The sequence below is a fragment of the Falco cherrug genome, chromosome 4 (genome assembly GCF_023634085.1).
Source record: "Falco cherrug isolate bFalChe1 chromosome 4, bFalChe1.pri, whole genome shotgun sequence".
In the NCBI taxonomy this organism is placed as follows: domain Eukaryota; kingdom Metazoa; phylum Chordata; class Aves; order Falconiformes; family Falconidae; genus Falco; species Falco cherrug.
Window position 1 is genome coordinate 72,921,483 of NC_073700.1, and position 23,013 is coordinate 72,944,495.

The 23,013-nt window shown below is 39.6% G+C and overlaps 1 protein-coding gene across 3 annotated transcripts; it reads left to right on the forward strand.

The window, feature by feature from the left end:
• The first annotated feature begins 1,169 nt into the window (after nt 1-1,169).
• HACD1 (3-hydroxyacyl-CoA dehydratase 1) lies at nt 1,170-19,166 on the forward strand. Of its 3 annotated transcripts, XM_055708661.1 has the most exons (8): nt 1,170-1,460; nt 5,211-5,328; nt 6,551-6,569; nt 6,651-6,739; nt 9,450-9,571; nt 12,206-12,384; nt 13,727-13,852; nt 17,378-19,166. In XM_055708661.1, exons 1-7 carry the CDS (start codon nt 1,333-1,335, stop codon nt 13,807-13,809), a joined length of 738 nt encoding a protein of 245 aa, XP_055564636.1. In that variant the 5' UTR covers nt 1,170-1,332; the 3' UTR covers nt 13,810-13,852; nt 17,378-19,166. The 3 variants fall into 3 exon arrangements, with proteins under 3 accessions (XP_055564636.1, XP_055564634.1, XP_055564637.1); XM_055708659.1 differs by having other exon boundaries at nt 13,727-19,166; XM_055708662.1 differs by having other exon boundaries at nt 6,657-6,739; nt 13,727-19,166.
• Nucleotides 19,167-23,013: the final 3,847 nt, after the last annotated feature.

Here is a 23,013-nt window from a genome sequence, read left to right on the forward strand (position 1 = left end):
TACTATAAACTTACTAGCATGTACTGGTGCTGTTTTGCCAACTACTTGTTTTGCATGAACGTGTTATACATTTGCTGTTACCGGTGGGTGTGTATTTTGAGGCTGAACATCTGCTTGTGTACTTTGGTGAGAAGAGGGGGAGAGACCAAGTCTTTGCTTGGCACATCTACTTGTATTTTACCTAAAGGCCCACGAACTGAGACCATCTAGGTGTTTCCGACATTGAGATGACCTACCCCATCCTAAAGAAGTTAGAGTTGGACTCTTGAAATCTTTTAGGACTGAAAAAGCAGCGTTCCAAAGATATGTCCTGACCCACTTTTGGAGTTCTTCTGTCTGTATATGCCTGTTTGAGGTGTTTGGGCTGGGTGCCCATGGTCACCACGGTTAGCTGTGGAAATGAGGAGCCCGAGGCCACATGTACGCTGCCCAGAGCAGTGCACAGCATCCCTGGGCTAGCATACACTGGTGTCAGGGTGGCGTCAGCATCCAGGTGCCAAGATGGTGGGTGCAGCCTGCCACTTTGAGGGGCCATGTCACAGCAGCATAGCTCAGGCTCAGGCTGCCCCTGCTTCCAAAGCTAGTCTCGGCAACGCTGCCTGTGCTGGCTTTGCTTCCCTGCGCATATGTGCAGGGAGCGGATGTACAAGACAGCGTGCACATTCAGATGTCACCCTTCAGCCTGACAGCTGGGCTCTCTTCAGGCCCTAGGAAGGCATTTCCCTCCTTCTCAGGTGCGGGCCTTAGTCACCCTTGTGAGTGGAGGGTGGCCTTTATTGAGACCTACCAGACGGGAAGGTGTCCTCCCCTGAGCTGACCCTGGCAGGTGGCTGTTGGGCCTCTGAGGTGGGCGCCTGGGCGCCGCTCCCACCGCTGGGTCCCTGACCCGGCTGCCAGGCGTTCAGGCTCAGCCACGCGTTTCCGCGTGTTCCAGAGCGGCGGGGTACCCTGCCGCTCTCGCTGTGCCGCCGCTTTTGCAGGGCTGGGGACGCGGCAGCAGCCCGCGAGGCCCTTCCTCGCGCTGGAGGGGACAGCGGCGCGACCCCGGCGCCCTGCCCGCCCGGGGACCACGGTGAGGGGCCGCCGCCGCCGCCGGGCCCACCGGCCCCGGCCCTGCCCCCCCCGCGCCGCCCCCGGAGGCCGTGGCCGCCCCCGCGGGAGGAGGGCGGGGCGCGCAGCGCCGGGCGAGCAGCTGGCGGCGGCAGCGGCCGCGGGGGGACAGATGGGGTGAGAGACAGCGCGCGGCCGGCTGTCAGCGCGGCCGCAGCCCCGCCGCGGAGGGAGCCCCTCCTCCCCGCGGGTGTGCGCCGCTCCGCCGGGCCGGCGGGAGCCATGGCGTCCAGCGAGGAGGACGGAGGCGGCAACGGCGCGGTCGAGGAGAAGGAGAATGGCAAGAAGAGGCGGCTGGGCGCCCTGGCAACGGCCTGGCTCATCTTCTACAACGTCGCCATGACGGCGGGGTAAGCGGGCGCGGGCACGGACGCGCCGCGGCAGCGCGGGGCGGCGGCGCGGCAGCCGCCAGCGCGGGAGCCGCCAGCGCGGGAGCCTTGCCTGCCCGTAGCCCTTGCCTGCCCGGCATTGCCTAATACGGTGCAGCGCTGCCAGCCGCCGGCGCGTCACGGCGGGCCCGCCGCGGAGGTTAAGTATAGCCGGCCCAGGAATGCCGGGCAGGGGTGCCGTGCAGGCCGCGTCCCCCGGCACAGCCGCCGCCCCTCCGCCGCCGCCCGCCCCCGGGCCGCCCCCGCCCCGCCGCAGCCCGCCGCACCGCTCCGGGACGGGGGGAGCTGCCTGCCTGCCGCGGGGCGGCGGAAGCGCTCCGGGGCGCCGCCGGGGGGGTCGGGGCGCCGAGGGGGGTGGCCGGGCTGCCCCGGGCGGCGGTTGCCGCCTGCGGCTGCCCCCGCGGGGGGCCGTGGCTCCGGGCCCGCGCCCCGCGTTACCCCGCGCCCCGCTGCGCCCTGAGCGCCGGCCGTGGGCCAGCAGAGCCGGGGCAGGCGGCTGCGGAGCGCAGCGCGGGCCTCGGCCCAGCGGGCGTTTAGTGATGAGCGGGGGCGAGCGCCGTGGTAAGCCAGGGGGCTCGTTGGCCCTGTGCGCCGTGCTGTCCCGCTCCGCTGCGCGGAAAGGGGGTGTATGACGGGGCATAAGGGCACTCAGGTTTGCGGTGGTAGTGCTTGAAGCACATATTTTCACTTCTCGAAAATTTGTCCTGTTCGCTAAATCTTTGGGGAGAAAACCCCAAACCTATCTAATTATCACATGCTTGAAGGAGAACTAAGAACGAACACTTTCATATCTCCTAGCCTGTCATTCATCCTGAGAACAATCTTACCTTGGTTACCAGTGGGTGAACTCTCTGCCCTTTGAATCCCGTAGAGCAAAACTGATATGCTGTAGTTGATGCAGGAGTTCAAGCACTGATGCAGACAGCCAGGAGTACGATCGTAATAGCTTTCTTCTCACTAGCATCAGTGAACCTTGCACACATGCTCATCTGTTCATATATATTGCAGCACCTTTTGAAAAGTGCTTTTACTCAATATAATCTTTTTCTAGTTGGCAAGTTAATGTTGCTTCATTGAATTCCCAGCCTCGTGCTCCATGTGTGAATTTGCTAATGAACACTGACTCTTGCCACTGACTTTTATACGCCTGTAGAAGATTATCGAACCATGTTAGTTTTGACCTTAGGTGCTGATTCAGTATCTCCCACTTCCCTCTCTCCCATCTGTCATTAATATCAAAAGGGATTAAGACATGCAAAATTGCATATTTTAAGTGGAAACAGAGAAATAAGAGATAGGAACAAAATCTTCTGATCTGTTTCATATACAGTTTAAGAGGAAAATAAAAATTTGTAATAGAGCAATACTTAACAGGCGCACTACACAGGGTAAATAAGTAGCAAGAATGGTATGTTTGTCCACATAGTGCAATATAGCAAAATGTTTCTGGAGTTTTAACAAACTAATACATAATTGCTTGTTAACAACCATTCTAATAAAAAAGTGCAGCTTATCTTTTTTTTTCTAAGAAAGGTTTAAGGGACTAAAGTGACAGATCAGTACCCAATCTTACTGAAAGTCCCAACTGGAAACGCTACTTCTATTACTGAAAGTTTTTTCCATTTCCTGGTGATTTGCAATATTCAAAGTACAGGCGCCTTCCTGAGATCCAGAGTCAAAGCCACTAACAACTAAATAAATCAATCTACAGAAACTCACGTCCAAATGAAAATTTATTTAAGAAAAACTTACTTGCAGTCTTTGCTTCTGAGTGTAGTGCAAGATTACTTCTCTCTGCAACCCTTTTGTTACAGAATGAGGTGCAGAAAATGCCTTGTTAGATTAGATGTATTATGACTTCTCAGTGTAGGGCTAGGACAGAGCTGTTGCTGTGGTATTGCCAGCTGGATCTAAACTCCCTGTCACCTTCCTCTTGTCAAACACTTCACTAATTTCACTAACTCTTCATTTCCACAGTGGTGGGAGACAGCATCAAATGAATGCACTTCGGATTTAAAATCCATTATAAAATCTAAGTAACACTTGTGGGGGCAAATTTTGGAGCTCTGGCAGATCGGATTCATGGGCTTAAAGCAGAAGGGATCAAGGAGGGGAATCATTCCTACCATGTGGGGAAGCCTAACTCTATGTGAGTTTGAAATGCCAAGTGACTGCGTAGCAGTAGCTACCATATGTAAGAGTTGTTAAGGTGCTGATACCAAAGAACATGCCATCCGAGGTGAACAGAGAGCTGTCACAACCTATGTGACTCATGCTGTTACAGCGTAATGTGTGTGACCAAAGACCAGTGTTTCCCGGTAGCCCATTCCCAATGTTAGCCAATACCTTATGCTTAGGGAAGAGAATATAAGAACAGGAGATGTGTTAAATGTTTATACAAGTATTTCTCTGAAGGTTTATATGCTCTCTGATTCTTCCCCTAAGTATTTCTCAGACCCATTCCTTAGCCAGAGCTCATGTTGCCATACAGCATACTTGCTGTGGCTTTATGTAGAATGAAAGTACTCAGTAATTGTTCCCAATGTCGTCAGACAAGAAGTTAAGCTAAAGTCACTGTTATTTTTGTATTTTTATTTTTAACTCTCAAAATAGCCATCTATAGTTCTGGTTATGCCTGTAGGTCTATATTGAAGAATTTTTGTACCTCCTTAGTCTTTGTGGTTTAAAACCTGAAGTTTCAAACATCTTGCTAGCATCATGTTTGTGAGAATGTGTTATAGCCTTGCATTAAGGATGGAATATGTAGTACGCTATTTGAAAACCTTAATTATATAAACATGGATTAATTATATTGAAGGATGCCTTGCATTATTGTACTGGCTTTGGGCTGTGTGGTGGGGAGCAACCCACGATAGTTTAGAAGTTTGGGGTTTTTTTAGTCTCAATTTCCATTTGAGATATCAATTTAAGTTTTATATCAAGTTCCAGTCTGATTAAAAGATACTATTACGTTCTTTCTTTTACATTGCAAGGGTTATCAGTTGGTATCATTGTTCAGTTTCCTTAAAAAGATATTAAAGAATTATCCAACACCATCAAACGTGCTAGATAAATAAACCTGCACAGCCAGGAGCACAGAGCACCCATCTTTCAGCACTTTGGAGTCTGATTTTCAAGGATAATTTCTCAACACTTTTAAAAACTGCATCATAATAAATTCAGTTGGACAATCACAAACAGAAGCATTCCGATCACTGGTCATATCTGAAAGTCATGAATTGAGGGGGCCATGAAAAATGTTAAAATGATGTGCATAGGTTCTGGTCTGTTACTTATACAAACTTGCAACCCAAAACAGTGGCTTCATTGCCGAGTTCATCATGTGTTTTCAAATGACAGTAACTGACAGTAAAAAATGCTTGAGAATTTAATAGTAAAATGATATACTCACTGCTAGTGAAAAGTCTGATGGATCCACGGTTTTGGGGAGTCCCCTGAATTCAGGTCAGTCCTCTGAAGGTAAACAAGTAATTCTCTATCCCTTTCCAAGTAAAAAGATCAAAGAGTGTAATGTTTATATAACATCATATACAATTTATGTCTAAAGATATTTTTAATAATCTCCTAAGAACACTGACAAGTGAAGAAGCAAAGATATTCTGTGGAGAAAATATTCTACTAAATTATTTACCGTGGATGGATATTTTTAGATTTTTAATTTGAAATGTATCCATTCTTTTTCTTTTGTAGGTGGCTGGTATTAGGTATTGCCATGGTGCGGTTTTATATACAGAAAGGAACACATAGAGGCTTATTCAGAAGCGTTCAAAAGACGCTTAAATTTTTCCAGACATTTGCTTTGCTTGAGGTAAATTTTAAACATTAGTTTGCTTTACTGGATGCTACATATTGTAGTCAAAACACATTATTAACCTGAATTTAATATAAAAATATTATATTAGTACTTAAAGTCCTATTAACTTTCTTTAACGAAGGTTTTCTGGGGGGCAAGGTGGTTTGTGGAAACAAATGGGCACATTTTTTCAAACTTAATTCTAAGATTTCTTTAAATCAAATACTGCCTGGGAACTGCTTCGATTTGAGAGTCTTTAACTCAAAGGGTAAAATCTCTGAAGGCATTCCAGCCAGCAGATCAATCCTCTAGCATAGCAGATATCTTGTCTCCATCTCAAGAGACGATAGCTTCCCCCTTACACATTATTCTTCTGTGCCTTTCCTGGTTCTGCTTATTTCCAGACTGAATTCACATGCTCCATGTAATCTGTTACAACCGCGCACAACTGTGCAAGAGGTGCAAAGTATTCTTTAAATAATAAAACTTTTGCCAGCTATGCACTAGTGGTCTCAGTTTATGGTACATCTATGGAATGAAACTGTTGGATGTATTGAGCACTCAGTTCTTTCCCAGGCACAACATAGAGTGCCTATCTACATTTTAACTTTTTTTCTCAATCTGCCTACATCTGTAGTTCACTAATTTCATGGGGCCAGCTGTGTATAGGCTTTTATGCTATTAAACTTTCACAGTAAGTAATACTACTCAAATATGTCAAAATAATGAAAAGCACTCTATTTGCTAAACATGACTGACCAGAAAACACAATACTTCTGAAGCTTTGTAGTTGTCATTGACAAAATTATCATTAATTTTGTAGTAATGTTATCAAGCCATAATGACTACAGAACATTTTAAAATTGCCATGCATTTAGCATCACTTACCTGACTCCCTCCCCACTGTCCTGTAAAATTCTTCTTTGAATAAGATAATGGAAGGGAAGCTTACTAGTTGAAAAAATAAATGCTTTGTAAGTATCTATATATGTAATACATACAGCTAATTAGGAAAATAAATCTTTTCCATGTGTTTGCACAGATCAGATACCGAGCCCATCACATTGTTGGTTGCCAGGGCTCTGACGTGTATTTCTTTTAAAGGCTGTTAGTTGGAGATGAAAAAACAGTTCTTCAGAATTAAGCCTAGGTTTATATAAATATCAAAAGGCCATGTTTATAGTGTAGATAGTAACATACTGTACATCAGTAACCTCTAACTTATTTTTATTTACAGGTAGTCCACTGTGCAGTTGGTGAGTTCTTTGTTTTAGTTTCTCCTGTAACTAATTAAAACATGAATTGTGGAACAGAAATAACATGTTTCTCTTTTTAAGGAATAGTTCGCACATCTGTGCTTGTGACTGGGGTCCAAGTGAGTTCAAGAATCTTCATGGTGTGGTTCATTGCACATAGCATAAAACAGGTATGTGCTTGAGCAAGTCATGTTTTGATTGTTTTTAAGGAGAAGCTATTCATCCAGTTCTCATTTCACAAGGAAGACCAATTTAAAGATCAATGGCATTCCTACAGAGAATACTTACATACTTCAGTGTGATTTTGGAACTTGGGGTTACAGGATGGAATTTATGTGCTTCTACCCAGGAGACTGAGTCTGGGTCTTAGCTGTAAATCAGCATCGTCTTGGGCGTCGTGCCAGCGTGGTCTGCTTAAGCGAGATCAATGACTACTGCTATTATTTACCAGCAAGTCTACAACAGTGTTACCAGTTCCCCTTCAAAAACTTAAATCAGCACTTACTGAATGAATCTAAATGAAAATATGTCTTAAACTGAGTTTACCTGGATAAACATGGTTGTGATTTTGCAATTTATTTTAGGAAACTTTTCAGTATTTTAATGTTATGGTAATAGTAACATCTGATGACATCCATACTGTATTTTTTTCATTAAAAATATACCAAGTCATACAGCATGCCACAGTGACACAGTCCTGAATGAAAGACGATAGTTTATTTGCCTGGCTGTAGGTGGTTATTGTAAGTGTAGTGATTCGTTAGCAGAATGAGAAAAGCTTACTAGCTTACAGCTAGTAGATAGGGCATTCAGTTCTGTTTCTGAAGGTCTGCTTTCTGTGAAGGGCATGTGAGAATTAAGTGATGGATTTTGAGCCTGTGCTCCTGAATTTCTTTAAACTGAAAAAGCTGAGCCATTAAACTGTCTCACCAGCAGATGGCACATGCCTCTCTGCTGAGGGGGCATCATGGTACCTGCCTCAGTTGTCAAATCCCTTTGTTTCAGTTTGCAGAGGACTTGTTTTCTACACTTTCTCATCTTTTCCTTTACTGTTGCTTTTCTTAACATGAAATAGGCTTTTCATAGTTTTGTTTGTTGGTTTTGTGGTTGGTTGGTGGTTTGATGGGGTTTTTTTGTAAGCTAAGTGTTTTTTTTCTTAAGGGAAAATGTCTCAAAGAGTAACAATTTTTTTATATTGAATGTTTACGTGAATGCTGGAATGTAGTGCTCCATTTTGCCATTTTGCTGTTACCTGCAGTGGATTAAATCTTTAGCATATCCACTCATTTCATTTGTTTTTTCTATCTTCAGTACAGTAGGTCAAGCTGTGTCCAAGAAAAAATATATCTGAGTGTATGTCTGATTGTATTTCATGCTGTTACTGCTTAGCAGGCATGAATGTTCAGGGTCACTTTAGGTGGTGAGAGGCATGTTAGTGATAATAGCCAGACCCAGATGTCTCTACTGGGCTGGAGATTTGCAAGGCAACAGATAGGAATTCTCTGCATACTTATTTAAAGCTCTTCTGCTTGGATTTAGCAGTGTGACATGAATCCAAGTCTGGGTTATCAATGTTTGTCTCTCATCACGTGAGGCTAAGAGCAGCCTAATTCTGTCTTTACCTTTGCTTATTTGTTTGGATGTCTTTGCATTTCAGTTGTTGCTATTCATTTGTGAGTTTGGCAGTATTTTTATTATCTTCTTTTCTTTTGTGACGTTGGTGACATTCTTTCATTAAAAGTGCTCCTTCTTTGACACATTGAGGGTGCGATTTTATGAGATGATGAGCACTTATAATTCTTGACTTTTGACAGAGTTGTGGATTTTCAGCATCTTGACATGTATTAAGCTTTGTCACTGTGTTGCATTTTATTTTAAAAAATCGATTCCCTTTTTTTAAATTTTAACAAAACTTGTGTTACTTTATTTTATTTCACAGACATCCCTGGAGCTTTTCAGCCTTCAGGCATGGAAGTGTATTACAAAATTCCTCCTCTTTTAAAGAAAAGAAAATTACTTGCGTGTAATTCTTCTTCTCAGAAGGTAGTGTTTGTAATAGATCCCCAGGTGCCTTCTTTGTATTTGGGGACTTCTGTTTATTTGTTCACCTAGAGTGAAAAAGAACCAATGTTTTGAAACACCAGAGGGATGTGTTACCTACCGATGAGGCAGTTTAATGACTCAGAACTTAAATCTTAAACAGGACTGTTGAGTGACTTTACCCAAAGCTCCTGATCTATCAACTGGTCTTCATTTAGCGATCCATCTGTGTTCCATCTCCTTAACTATCTTACAGCTCCTTGAAGTCTCCCAGATTTGATCTTCTGTGACCAGGTTCTAGTTAGTAGATTATACTGAGCAATTCCTTTAGTCTAAAGTTTCATGGAAGCATGCATTATAATGATGAGGAAGAAGCAAGATAAAAAGTAAGAGAAAGTCTAGGAGACAGAGTACTGAAATGCAGAACAGGTAAAAACTGATTTTGAAAGGAGCGTGTCTTCTGTAGTGGTGTTTTCTTTTTGCTGTTTTGAGGAGTAAGAAAATAAATCAAGTACATCAACCACAGATAAAAAGAGGGAGACAGCATAGTGAAAACGCAGGTAGAGAATAAAGAGGAGGAATAAACTTAATTATAGGGGTTTATATTTTGATATTTGCATAATGCATAAAGATTGCCCAGTTTTCAAAATGTCTGTGTGTTAGTAAATACATATGATAAAGAACTGTACATGGTAATGATATCAGCATATCACTTCTATGCCAAAATTTTCTTACAAGACGTTAGTTCTGTTCCATATATCTTAAACAGAAGTCTGTTGCAGTTTGCACAGAAAAGAAGCTTAAGGATGAAAAAAGTGTTGGTTCTTTATACTTCTGCAGATCCAGAATGAGGAGAGCGTTATTCTTTTTCTGGTCGTATGGACTGTGACAGAGATTACTCGATATTCCTTCTACACATTCAACCTGCTCAACCATTTGCCATACTTCATTAAATGGGCCAGGTGGAGATGTCTTGTACTTCAGTTTCTCATGGTTCTGTGCATGTTAGTTTCACGCATGCTGAGCTAACACACAGGAGAGCAGATGTTTGAGCTTCGGTTATGTGTCAGCAGAGTGCAAAGTCAGTTGCTTTCTGTGCTTGGGATCATTGTTAGTTGGTTTAAAACGTTAAAAATATTTTAGCTGAGATTTTGGGGTGTGATTTGTTCTTTGCTTTCTGTGTCTCATGTTTGAACTCTGCTTTCACTTTAACTTTTTTTGCTTTATCTTTGGAGTCATCTTTTAACTTACAGTATGACTCCTTAAGATGCTTTTGAATACAGTGCCCAAAATTAAGCACTTGTGTCTTTGTGGATTTCAGGTCTTTGAAAATGTGGGAGGAGTTGTCACTCAGTCTGTATGCATATAATTACTTTATGAGAAGTTCTGCTTTATCAGAGCTTTTGTAAGGTTATATCCGTGCAGTGAAGCTAAGTGTCAGCAGAGTGCAAAGTCAGCTGCTTTCTGTGCTTGGGATCATTGTTAGTTGGTTTAAAATGTTAAAAATATTTTAGCTGAGATTTTGGGGTGTGATTTGTTCTTTGCTTTCTGTGTCTCATGTTTGAACTCTGCTTTCACTTTAACTTTTTTTGCTTTATCTTTGGAGTCATCTTTTAACTTACAGTATGACTCCTTAAGATGCTTTTGAATACAGTGCCCAAAATTAAGCACTTGTGTCTTTGTGGATTTCAGGTCTTTGAAAATGTGGGAGGAGTTGTCACTCAGTCTGTATGCATATAATTACTTTATGAGAAGTTCTGCTTTATCAGAGCTTTTGTAAGGTTATACCCATGCAGTGAAGCTAAGTATTAACTTAGTTTAGCTCACATAAAAAGTGTATTCCATATCAAAACTGCTCTGATTTTGAAACATTCAAAGTTGGCCACTAGATCACATGTATTACAGAGACTGCATATTTATCAGGAGACTTAACAGGAAGAGTAGTATTATCTGTAGTCATGATTTGAAAAATATGTATGAGACAGACACTGTCAGAAGGAAAATATATAACCTACTTGCAGAGCAGGCAACTCTTATTTAGAAGAGTGTGTTTGTTTTCCTTTGTTTTATAGTTAATGCAGTTCTGATGCTTCTAATGCACTTTTTTGATATGTCTGGTATTTATGTCCACTCTGATAATACACTATCTTTTTGCTAATATCTAGGGTGGTAGGCTTGGTTATGTTTAAGCACTAAATGGCAAACTTAAAAATAATCAGGTCTGGTTTTGTTAATAATTTTTTAATGTAGGCTTCAGAAAGAGAAATGCATTCAGAAAGTACTACATTGCAGATAAACTTTTTGCCATCAAATCAGTGTGTCTTGGATGACAGAATTTTTGTCTCCTTATCATAGACGATAGGGAAAACTGACATTGTCACAGCAGAGATATATGATGAAGTATACTATAAACAAAACATTTGAAAATGTATTATCTTTTCATAGTGTCCAAAATATTCCATCAAGATTTATAGATAATCAAACAGCACAACTGGGCGTAAATTCAGTTCTGCAAGGGACCTGGAAATTTCTCATCTTGAGCTTATAATTGTAAAACATACGTCTTCCATTGTTAATAGGTATGCTCTAAAGTTTAGTTCAGAATTTTTACTTTTTTTTTTTTTCACTGTATAGAGACAAACGTGTGCAGGTCATGGCATCGGTTCCTTCTTATACCTCCCCTAATCTGTTCTCTGACCGATGAGTCCTTTAAGCCCATTTCCTCCTAGGAGGGTTTCATGTTTTGTCACTGCTGTTTTGGATCTCATCTCTTTTGGTCATGGAATGCACACTGTACCTTTCTGTCTGTGTGACCGCTGTCATTGCTGTTCCCTGCATGAACTCGAGAGCTGTTCCTTAGGAGAAACCACATTTCCATGGTGTACACTATGCGTAAGGACAACACAAACCCTATTGATTATGTTTTTCATTTTGTCACCGCCTATGTGGCCTATAACATTCAATCCACATTTTCTTTAAACTGAACGCCTTCACCTTTTATTTGAACACCTTCTTCCCATTTTAGAATAGATCTGATAGGTTTCTAGCATACTATGGTTCTAGCATAGATGGTTTTCCATCTCCATTAGTGGTAAATAGTATTATTTGGATTCCTCATGTGGCAGTGGGTAAAACAGGCTTCTGATGTTTCTCAGCATTTTCATGTAAAGAAATTACAATACACAGGGTTGACCCAGTATGCATACACTGTGACAAAGTTATGTAGGATCATCTGAATTTGGGATCCAGTTTGAATCCTGTCAGTGACAACAGGAGCAAGAGCAGTAAATTTAAAAGAAGTCATTACTGGAGACTATAGATTTCTGGTTTTTTTACTTATTAGTATTAGAAAGACATATAAACATTCTAATACTTAACTTTTTTTAACTAAAAGGGCCGAGGAATGCATTCTCTGTAAACCTAAGCAATGCTATCCAAAGTAACTGAAACTGATATTCTGTGCCATGTCAGGATGTGGTCCTTGATTTTGGTGCAGGAGCTACTGTAATACTTTTCTGTGCCACTAATAATAGCAAGAGGAAATTTTAAATTCGTGGGGTGTTTCTCACAAGGGTTTGTTGTTTTTTTTAATGCAGATACAACTTTTTTATCATTTTGTATCCTGTTGGAGTTGCAGGTGAACTGCTAACCATATATGCTGCTTTACCCTATGTGAAGAAAACAGGAATGTTTTCACTGAGACTTCCCAACAAATATAATGTCTCCTTTGACTACTATTACTTCCTTATTATTGTCATGTTCTCCTATGTGCCATGTAAGTATTACTTAACAGTAGTAACGCTAAAAACATAACAATCAATTAACAGCACTGCCGGAAACACTGCCTGTAGTTAAATTTGCTGGACATTTTCTGCTATAAAAACCTGTTTTCTGCTGACCCCAGCTTTGCTGTGTTTTAATTGGTTAGACTGAAATTTTCCATCCTGTTATCTGCCACAGAACATGAGCTGTCTTAAGTAAAATTTCAGTGAAAATGATAAAAACATTTCTAAGACTCGGACAAATTAAAAATCTTTTTGCTTAACACACAGAAATGTCTGTAACTGTGTTGCTGAGAATTTCTAATGCCCCTGCCACTTTGAATCATTGACTTTAAAATTGTCCTGCAAGTTGTGCCAGAGGTTTGCCTTGTTTTTATTGCCATTAATATCCATTCCCTGGTTTAATCCAGTTGTCTTTGTACTTCTGGATACCAGAAGCCACGGATCAATTGGCTAACCAGAGCTAAGATTAGAGAGGCTATCTCTCTTTCACTTCCAGTGCGATTTCCACTGGTACTTAAGCAGTGTAGCAAGGAGAAAGCAACCTGATTCAGATATAGCACCATGAATGGGGCTAGACCAAACTGCGCAAATAGAATATTTTAGATAGTCTGGACAATGAAGCTAGAAACAAGACAAGAGATTAGGGAGAGGCATTGAAAAGCAGGAAAATTGAAGTTTAAAAGGTTTGTGATGTGCATCCATAAAAGGTATTTGTTTAAGAAGTTGACCTTATACTGTGATTTTTTTTGCCGCAAGAAATCGTGAAGGCAAATGAGAGAGATTAATATCAGTAAAAATTTCCTAAGCTATTGTAACTTACTAACAGTTTTACAATTGTTTATATAACTTAATGCTTCAGGAAGAAATTTGGTTTTCTATCCACTAAATATAAGGATCAAATCTTATCAGCTGGAGAGTAATGGAACAGATCACAGAGGGCCAGGAGAGGGGGAGCTTCTCACTTCAGACTTGAACAAATAGAGTAAATTTGTATCCTTCTCAAAGTCTTAATTCAAACATGCTTACCTTAGCACAGATTTGAATACTTCAGGCACTGTCAGAAAGTGGTAAGTCCTGTTTATACATAGAGAGTGTTGGAGGGAAGTTCCTTGAACACAAGGTGTATATTCAGGGGGCCTTGTCTGATGTTTGAGTAATTACTGTTTTGTAGTTGACTGCAGTGTTCATGACTTGCTATTATTTACCTTAACCAACTGCAGCACTGTGTGCCATAATTTTTCTCAGTTCATCATTCTGCAAAATTGTATTTTTCCATTATGCGATCTGTTGAATTTTTTGATCTAACTTGCTTTCTTTTATGCTTTGATCAAGTATTTCCACAACTCTACTTCCACATGCTGCGACAGAGAAGAAGGGTGCTTCATGGAGAAGTGATTGTGGAAAAGGACGATTGAATCAAGCTGTGTAACTATGGTGCTTTTAATGGAAGAAAAGAGGGTAAAAAACCAAAGCTTCCTGTGATTTTTCTGAGTCCAAGTTTTAAAACATGGAACAAGAATAAACTACTGTGCATAAAATAGCATGGACTGTATTATTTTTACAATTAATATATCTTCAGACTTACCTTTTCATCCTTAGTTTTACCTTGATTTTTAATTATTCATTTCTTCAGACAAATTATTTTCTTATTTCATTAGTTTAACAAATAGCTGTAAGAATTGGAATAGTTGACTACTGTGCTTTCTGTTCTCAAAGTTCTTTTATGACCTGTAGTCATCATCAAGAACTGAAGGAGAGCTGATAAGTTGTAATGAAAGTGAGTCTTCTGGAAAACAGAGCATGAATTAAGTATTGATGTTTTTCATAGACTAGGTGACTTAAATGTCATTTAAGCTTTATATTAAATAATACTTTTCCAGTTATAAGTACTGTTAGCACGTTGTTCAACATTCTTTGAATTACAGGATCACACTGTAGAATTTCGGAAGGACTTTTGAAAGGAGCTCTGTGTATTTTCATTTGTAATTTTAAAGGTCTGTAGAATAATAGATACAATATTAACTGGTTAAAAGTTTGTGCTGAGGAGTAGACTTGATGTGTGCCTACCTTTCTCTGGTCAGTGGCTGGAATGGGGCTTGTTTGCAGAGGAAGACTGTCAGCATGTTTCCTATTCTACACTTATATATGCATAAAAATGATGGTATTGCATTTAGAAACTGTAGCTATAGTGAGATATTTAACTTCTTATAAATAGCTAAGTGGGGTAAAATAATATTCGAAATAGTGTCTTAAAATATAAGTTGTGCTTTGAATCATCCCCTTGTGCAATTTTAATTGCTCCCTGCCCATTAATTGTTTATGCTGTGTTGACCTAATTCTGTTTAATGTCTTCAATAATCTGCAAGAGGGATCTACAGTAGATTAATAAAATTTACACATGATATTATGCTATATGATACCTGAGTGGGAGAGGTCCAACAGATTAGATGCAGCCTAAGAGATTCAGAGAAAAGGTAATGCATTTGAGGAAACTTGGATACTTGTGGAGAGAGAAGATAGAAATGTAGTGATGTAGTAAGAAGCCTCCACAATGTAGGCAACAAAGTTGCTTCTGGCATCACTGATGTCAAAAGAAGAGTATATATGCAAAAGAGCTGCGTCAGGCAGCTGGAAATCAAAATACTTATGATTGCTGAGGTCATTTCTGAAGCATGGTCTTGTATTTTGGGTACTTCAGGGGTGAGGAATTGAGTCAATCTTCTGAAAAGTCAGAGAACAGTAACAGAATCAGTTGAAGTGAGAAGGAAGTCAGAAAGACTGAGTTGTTAAGTATGTGTAACTGTTTGTTATATGATAAATAAATGTAAAGGAAGAAGCTTTCTAAGTATGAAGGTGTAAATACAACTGTTTATATACTTTGAAACAAGGTTAATATCCAATGAATATCAGGAGAAGTATCCTACCAATGAGATAAGTTAGGTCATGGATGACAAAGCAGCGCGGATCAATGCATACAATTGCTTGGAAGGTTTTAAGTTAGATGTAATGCAATAGTGGAAAATAATCTTCCTTTGGCAAGAGTTTGAACGACATACTTGAATAGGTAGTTTCCATTTTTAGCTTTGATGATTCTATGATAATACAGCTTTTTTTACAATTGTAGATACACCTTTTTCTGCTGTATCTGGTAATTTGATGAAAAACCAAGGATTTACTACATCCCTAACTTTCAAATTCCATTTTGTGCCTTAAATTTGTGGTATTTATGCATGTCTTCATTACCTGTAAATTAGTTTTCTTATAAATGATGACAGGTGCATAGTGGACTTGAAATAGAATAGTTATATTTCTTACAATTTTAAAAAGTGTAATCTTTGTATTTTTTAGAACAAATTTCACGCAAGGTGCTATCATTTATTACTTCTGGTTTATATGCAGCTAATATTATTAAAAGTTTAAAATATAGATTAAATTTACAACACTGCATCACAAAATAGTTGTGTTACACATGTTCAGACTAGCAGCTGTATTTGTGCAAAGTTCTTAAGAGTACTGTTCTATAAACTTCACTTGCTTTTTGATCCATGAGGAACATCATGGCACTTTTTAGAAATATTTCTCAGTTAGCAAGCAGAAGAGTGTGATGAAATACGAGTAACTAAGATTAGATTAAATTCCATGTCTCTTTTTTTACTGTCAGGGCAGCTCACTGAAGACCATAGCTATCGATTCATTGAAAATGCATTGGATACTTTAAGAATGTGATTTTTAAATCCTTGATCCGATGAGTGTATCCCACAAATGCTATTCCTGTAACAAAAGGAATACCTGCACTATAATACTGTATTATATTTGTTTTCATTGTGGCCTAAGGATATTATCATATGTCAATCAAGGAGCTATTTATATATCCTTTTGTACATGTGACAAGAAAAAAATACAGCACCGTTTGCTGAAACCTTGGCTTTGCACTTTCATAAAGCAACAGTGCACAAGGTAATGATACAATTTTAAAAGTGATTTACAGCTAGAGAAGAGTCTTGCTAAATGATAAATGAATAAAAATAAAGCTAAAAATCATTACAGTATTGCTTCAGTGTTTCATAGACCAGAGAGATTGCCATGTAGATTAGTTTACATGGCATGCACTATAAAAAAACCAAGCAATGTGTTCTTTTCTTCCTCATCTTTGATTAAAGCCTTTCACTGAAGCCTCAATGTATAACTTTTGCTTTAGTATCTTCTCAAAGATCGTGAAAATTGCAGGTAGAGTCCTCTTACCGTTGACTTTAGATGGGCCAGGATTTTATCCTAGGTAGCTTACTTAAACTTCAATATAACATCATGAAACATTTAATTAGTTTGTTAAGTGGACATAAAAGGTTAAGTATGATTTTCTTATGGTGCTCTCTTTCCAACTTCTTTTTGACACCTGTCTTTTTGTCTTCCTCTCTGCAATATTCCTGGTTTTCTAAAGCATTGAAATCCTCCTGCTTATGAAAGATTAGGAATATATTCAGGCATCAGTGTCTTTAATGTTTTGATGTAGTCTTCAACAAATTATTCATAAAAGGTGTTTTCTTACTTGTGCTATATATGCCTTCTGGAATGGATTAATATAGAGTATGACCTTATAAAGCTTTTTAATGTCAGTACATAGGAATAAGCATTTGGAAGGAGATTCCTATTCATCAGGTGACATTTCCTACTATTGATAGTAACATAAATACACCATCCTTTTCATAAACTCCAGCTGAAAGCAGTTGGATTTCTTGAGGTTCCCCCTAACACTCACAGGCAGTTCCCACTGGGAAAGGCTGTTCTGGGACTGATGGGGTGAATCACCTTGTTTCACAGCTCTGCCCAGCATGTCGAGGCCAGACCCTGGCCTCAGGGCATGGGCAGTACAAAGGAATATGACACTGAGAAATTGCATCTTCCACATTAGCTGCCAAGAGGGTCACTGAGGCCATTGTGAACAGTAGTTGATGGGCTTCATTTCTCTCACCTCTCACTGTGCAGGATGTGAGAAGAGAGGGGAGCTCAACGTGCTCTCATACCTTCTGCCTAAGGAGCTCACGAGATCAGCTGGGAGGATCTCTATGCACAAAAGGTGTGTTAAAGAAAGGACTTTTCTGCTCCATTCAGCTATCTTGGTATCTATAAGCGTGCATTTCTTGAAATACTGGTAAGCCGAGATAGCTATGCCACACTGCTCTCGATAGTTCAAAATTAACAGCCTTGGAGAAATGGTGCAGTGTGCTGCTTCTGATTCCCATTGAACATAACATTTAGTCGGGGTCACGTTAGTTAATGGAGAGATGTCAATCGACTAGTTAACAGGGAGGTGCGTGGAGACCTTTTCTGTGACCAGAGGGAACCTACCTCTTCTCAACAAAGAAATACGTGCATTTTAAATCTAGGTCTAGCTACTGCTCTGCCTGTGGTACCTGCAGTCTTCACAGTAGTTTTAGTGGGTATTTGGATATTTATATGATTAATAAACAACCTAGAATGAAAACAAGTTACAACCATTACAATAAATTATAATTTAAGGTAGTTGCTACATTAACAGTTTTTGTGAATTCAGCTCTTAATTAATCTGCCTTAGGAAAAAAAAGGAAGGAACGTTAATGCAAATAAGTGTTCTGCACTAGTCAGGAGTGCTTCATAAATCAAAATTTTCAGGCAGGCAAACTGGCTGCAGTTGTTTATATAGGGTTGGTTAAATGTGTTTTTGAACAAAAAGGTTGAAAGCTTTTCTGATAATTAAATTTTATTTCATAATGTATATTTTAAAATGTGCTCAGAGATACTGTATTATTTATTACCAGTTTACAATTTCAATTCATGCTGAACATACACTTTTTATAGATGATTAACTGTAGCCCATTAAAATGTTTTATTTTAATGTCTGTTACAACGTTTAAGAAACAAACACCTCATGTTTCTGCAAAGCTCTGTGTTCTCTTGCTCAAGTGAGTTGCAGTATTGTCAGTGCCTATGAAGCTTTGCAAGGCTGTTAAAGCAGCAGGTTTATATTTGCCAAGGATAGCTCCTTAAACTTGCTTTCATGATGGCACGCCTTAACAGTGGTTGTATTCTTGGTTCAGTGTCTGGTACTGTACACCGCTGATGCTGTTCCAGGGGTCTTGAGTGCCTTCAGTAGGACTGAAGGCTTCACAGATGTCAACAAGTGATTCATCCTTACCAGATTGAGAAGACCTGTCTTGTGAACTCTTAGATTACAAAAGTAACTAAATCTGACAAGTAAAATTAAGGCTGTACCAAGACAAACTGTGGAGAACTTGGATGTTGGGTAACTCTAACCCTCTCATAGGAACTTGCTGTCAAGTTCAGGCCCAAAACTGGCAGTGGCTTTCGAGTTCTAAAATGTACAATACTTTCTGTGTCATGTCATGTCAGCTGAAACATGGCGTCGTTTTGTTCACAGCTCTCTTTCTTCTCTGCTCAGTCTTGAATGTATTTTATGTCCGTTCAGTTGATGGCTTTGTAAAAGTGTAAGTACAGAAATATTTATCTAAGTGTATCATGTATAGAATTGTACTTGAGGATTCTTAATAATGTAAATGCACCACAGCTGCTCATTATTGTTATTTTTTCTGAAATGCATTATCATTAGCGGTTTACACAGACAGGAAAACAACACAATATGATACTTTTAGTAACTTATTTATTTGCAAAGATTGTAAGATTTATTGAGCTATAAAGTCAGATATTTGTTTTAGAGACTGTTAATACTGTAGCACTGTAGAAATTCATGATCAATTAAAAGACATTCTAAACTTTGTTCTATTTGACTTCTTTTTTTTTTTTTTTTAAGCATGTAGAAGTCAGTTCCTACAAATCTTCAGCACATGACACCAGACTGGTATCTGTGTACAAATACTATACTTTTTATCAGGAGTTATTTCACAAATTAATCTTGACATCCCCTGTAACATACTTAATATTACCCAGCCTTCCTTTTTTTTTTTAAAAAAAAAATATATTCCATTTAAAAAAGGGGTAGGTTTGAGTAATAATACTGTTTTATCAAGCAAGAGGGGAAAAAATACAGGGCAATAAAGAGAATGTATAACATCTGTCAGCTTGTTTGCGGACAATTGTGTTACAGTGGTCCTGAAACAGGTATTACAAAAGTGGATATTTCAGTGTTTTGGATCAGAACTGTTCTGTGGTATTAACCTTTAAGGGGGGTAGAGGCAGTGAACATCCTCTGGCTGTCCTTTGCTAAGTGACTAACAATGACATTGCATCTATGAGGATTTTGTTGCCATGACAGTAGGATAAAGCACTATGTGAGCATTCACACCTACTTCTTTTGAATTAGGAATCAAGTGGTTGTAACCCCAAGGAGCTTAACTGAGTACAAAGGCTAAATCCTGTTAGTCAGATGCATTGTAATGGAAACGTAGATCTCTCAATCTGAAAGTCACAGAAGATGTCTTCTGATCTATATTTACAGGACAGGATTTACTTGTCCTGGCCCTCTACCAAGGTTAAACCAGTCAGATTTCTATAGAAGCTAGTGGAAGAATATCCAGTGATCTCAACAGGAGTGTGATTGGACTTCGACATTTATGTATTCTGTTCTGTATAAATCTGGATTTACCAGGGAAAGAGTAAACTGTAGCCTCCCTGTTAGCACTGCCTGGGAGAGAGCACGCGCTTGTTGCGCGTTATGCTGTTGTGTGGTGGCTCATCTGCCTCCTGGCTTTACAGTGCACCTGCAGCCAGCTCTGCTCTCTGTGAAATGTGCCAAAGGACCAGGAAATCTCCAGCATTACACTGCTATTGCATTATACTAATCTTAATTCAGCAGAGTCATAGAAACTCCCTTCACATATCTGCAGAAGTATCTTTTATTTCTGAAATTAATCTAGGCCCAATGACACATCTCATTAAAAATAGGCAGGGTAGATCAGCCCTCACAGCTGCTTGGACATTCCTGGCTTGGAATGCTGCTGTCACTGAGCAACTTCGATTTTCATATGTTGTGCTTTAGCGGTCTGTGCTTATACCAGTCTCATAAAATGACACTCAGCCTGCCCTTAAGTGGTTGTTCCAGATTCAGTAAAACAAAATGCAAATGATGAGCAAGAAACGATTCAGATGAGTGTACTGCTTCACATGCCAGACACTCTGCTGCACTCGGAAGAGAATCCTGGGTGTGCAGTCAAATTTGCATGCCTCTTAATTTATCAGGTATAAAGTTGCATTGTATAATAGAATAGACCTTCAAGTCATGAAACAAATTTCAGTACTGAGGACAGGAAATTACATTTTATTGTGTAAATTAAGTCTGGGAAGACCATTAAGATTGAGATTCACTTGGTGACAAAACAGAGACAGAACTGTGGATCTTGCAGCCAACTGGAGGCAAGTATTTAGCATTGCTCCTGTTTTCTTTCAAAATGAGGTGATATTACTGAGAATAAAAATCTGTAGTTCTTGCCAGAAGGAGTCATCTCTGACTGGGGCTCAATTGATTTAACTTTCCAATCTCTACATCATGTCCAGCAAACTCTTAACAGAAGGTTCTGCCTCTCAAAAATAATAATAATAAAAAAAACCTGGAAAAAAATCTTCTTAAAGGTTCCTAAATAGAAAATTTATCTAAGAGTTCATGAGATACAAACACTTTCGACCATTTTCATACTCTTAAGGAGAAATAATTTAAATCTTATAATTTATTTATTTATTTATTTTGTTATCTGTGCTTACTACAATAATACAGTGCTTGAAAAGGAGATGGAAATCTAGGGAACAATGCGCAGATACTAAATATGCTGGTATTGAATCTTTAAAAGGATTATAATATCTTAGGGTTAAAAGGAAGAAAGCCAAGGTACAAACTAATTTTCTTAGAAGGAAAGAGTACTCGAATCTCCGGTCTGCCTGTTCAGCTCTGTTTGATCCATAGGCAGTGTCTGCTGTTGTCTATTATGTTATAAATTTCACTGTGTTCACACTTGATACAGAAGATTTTTTTAAAAAAATCAACAGACATAAGTAGTTCTGATAGAAATGTGTTACTGTGATGTGCAACTCAGGTCAGGAAAAAAAAAAGAGGGCATGGTTTCTGTTTCTTAAACTTTTTAAATGGAAAGAATGTCTTATCTTAAAAGCCGTATTTGACAGTGTTGCCATGATACTTTTAATGTGCCATGAAACCAAAATTAAGCTACTTTTTAGATTATCATTTTCCCACAATTTTTTTTTTGCTGTATGGGAATGAGAGTATGGTCTAAATTATTTTCTCACTTGACTCAGAGCCCTGCTACTTTACGGGTCAGCAGTAGTCCACAGCTGGAAGAACACTGCATCGTGATATTCTTAAATTGGTGCAATGGCTACATTCTTTAGAAATAACTTTATTCCCCCAGTAACTGCAGGATGAAGATGAAATACTCAAGACTAGTGTTTTTTATGAATGTGATTGCATCCTGAATAATGCCTGTTACGTGTGAACAGGTTTTGGGGTTTTGTTTGTCTGTCTTTTCTACCAGTATAGTTACAAACTGATTACATCATTACCTACTGAATATGAAGCCAGTGGGCTGTTGTGGTTGGCATATTTGTGAGTTCCTTGAGTTTATGGCAGGTTTGTAGTCCACTTTCCTGATCATTAGCTTCAACTCTTGGCTTGCAGATGTTTGTGGGAAAGATACAATTATTTCAACTTCTGTCTGAAGTAAGCATTATACTTCAGGATGTCTTTCTCAATGCATTCAATATTTAAGCATGATGCCCGTTTTGTTTTGCTTCCTTCTGATCTGTGCAGGCTACTGACAGGGAACAATCATAAAATCTCTTGTAAATAACGTCAAGTTTTTGTTAGTTCTCGTTTCGCTCCCCTGACTCCTTTGAACCCTTGCCACAGTCCTTGAGCTGTTAAACAGCACTAAGTTGGAAATAGCTCAATCACCTTCCTCTGGTGTGTAAAGTATTAGGGGACAGAGTGTGCAAAAGACAGAAAGCCAGCAGACAGCAACGGAGCTAAGTTTTGTGTTAGGTGAAGAGTGGGTGGCTTTAGCCATGTGTTGAGGGTAGTATGTAGGATATATGTTTAGGGAACTGAAAAGGAGACACTGCGTTTCTGAGTCAGTCACTCCGGGATGGCTGCTGTGCTTGTGACTGGAACAAGCTTGCTATTTAGCCCTTGGTATTGAGAAGACACATGAGACGTGCTTCACTGATGAGTGGTACCATTTATATATCTGCTCTTGTTTTTCATCTCTGGGCACACTATGTGCCTGCAATTGCACAGTTTACAGGCGCTGCTTTCTACATGTTAAAGGAATTAACACCTTCCTCCAGCGTTTTAATGTAGTTTAATTCTGAGATGTCAAGAACTTCTTGGAAGAAATAATGCCTTAGACTAATCTGATTCCATCTTGAGAGTATGAATGTTTCAAGCAGCAGAAGTAAATCTGTTCAGAGTTTTGGGTGCCCATCTTTCTGATGTCATCTTTTCCAGCATAGCCTGCCTCTTCTAATTAATTCTGCACTATGAAATCTCATTACACAAAATACAATATGTATGACAGGGAAATTCGAGGTATGCAGGTGGGCCAGCATGCTTAAAATACAGGACCTGTCCTTCCTTACTGCAATATTTTATGGCAGTTGTG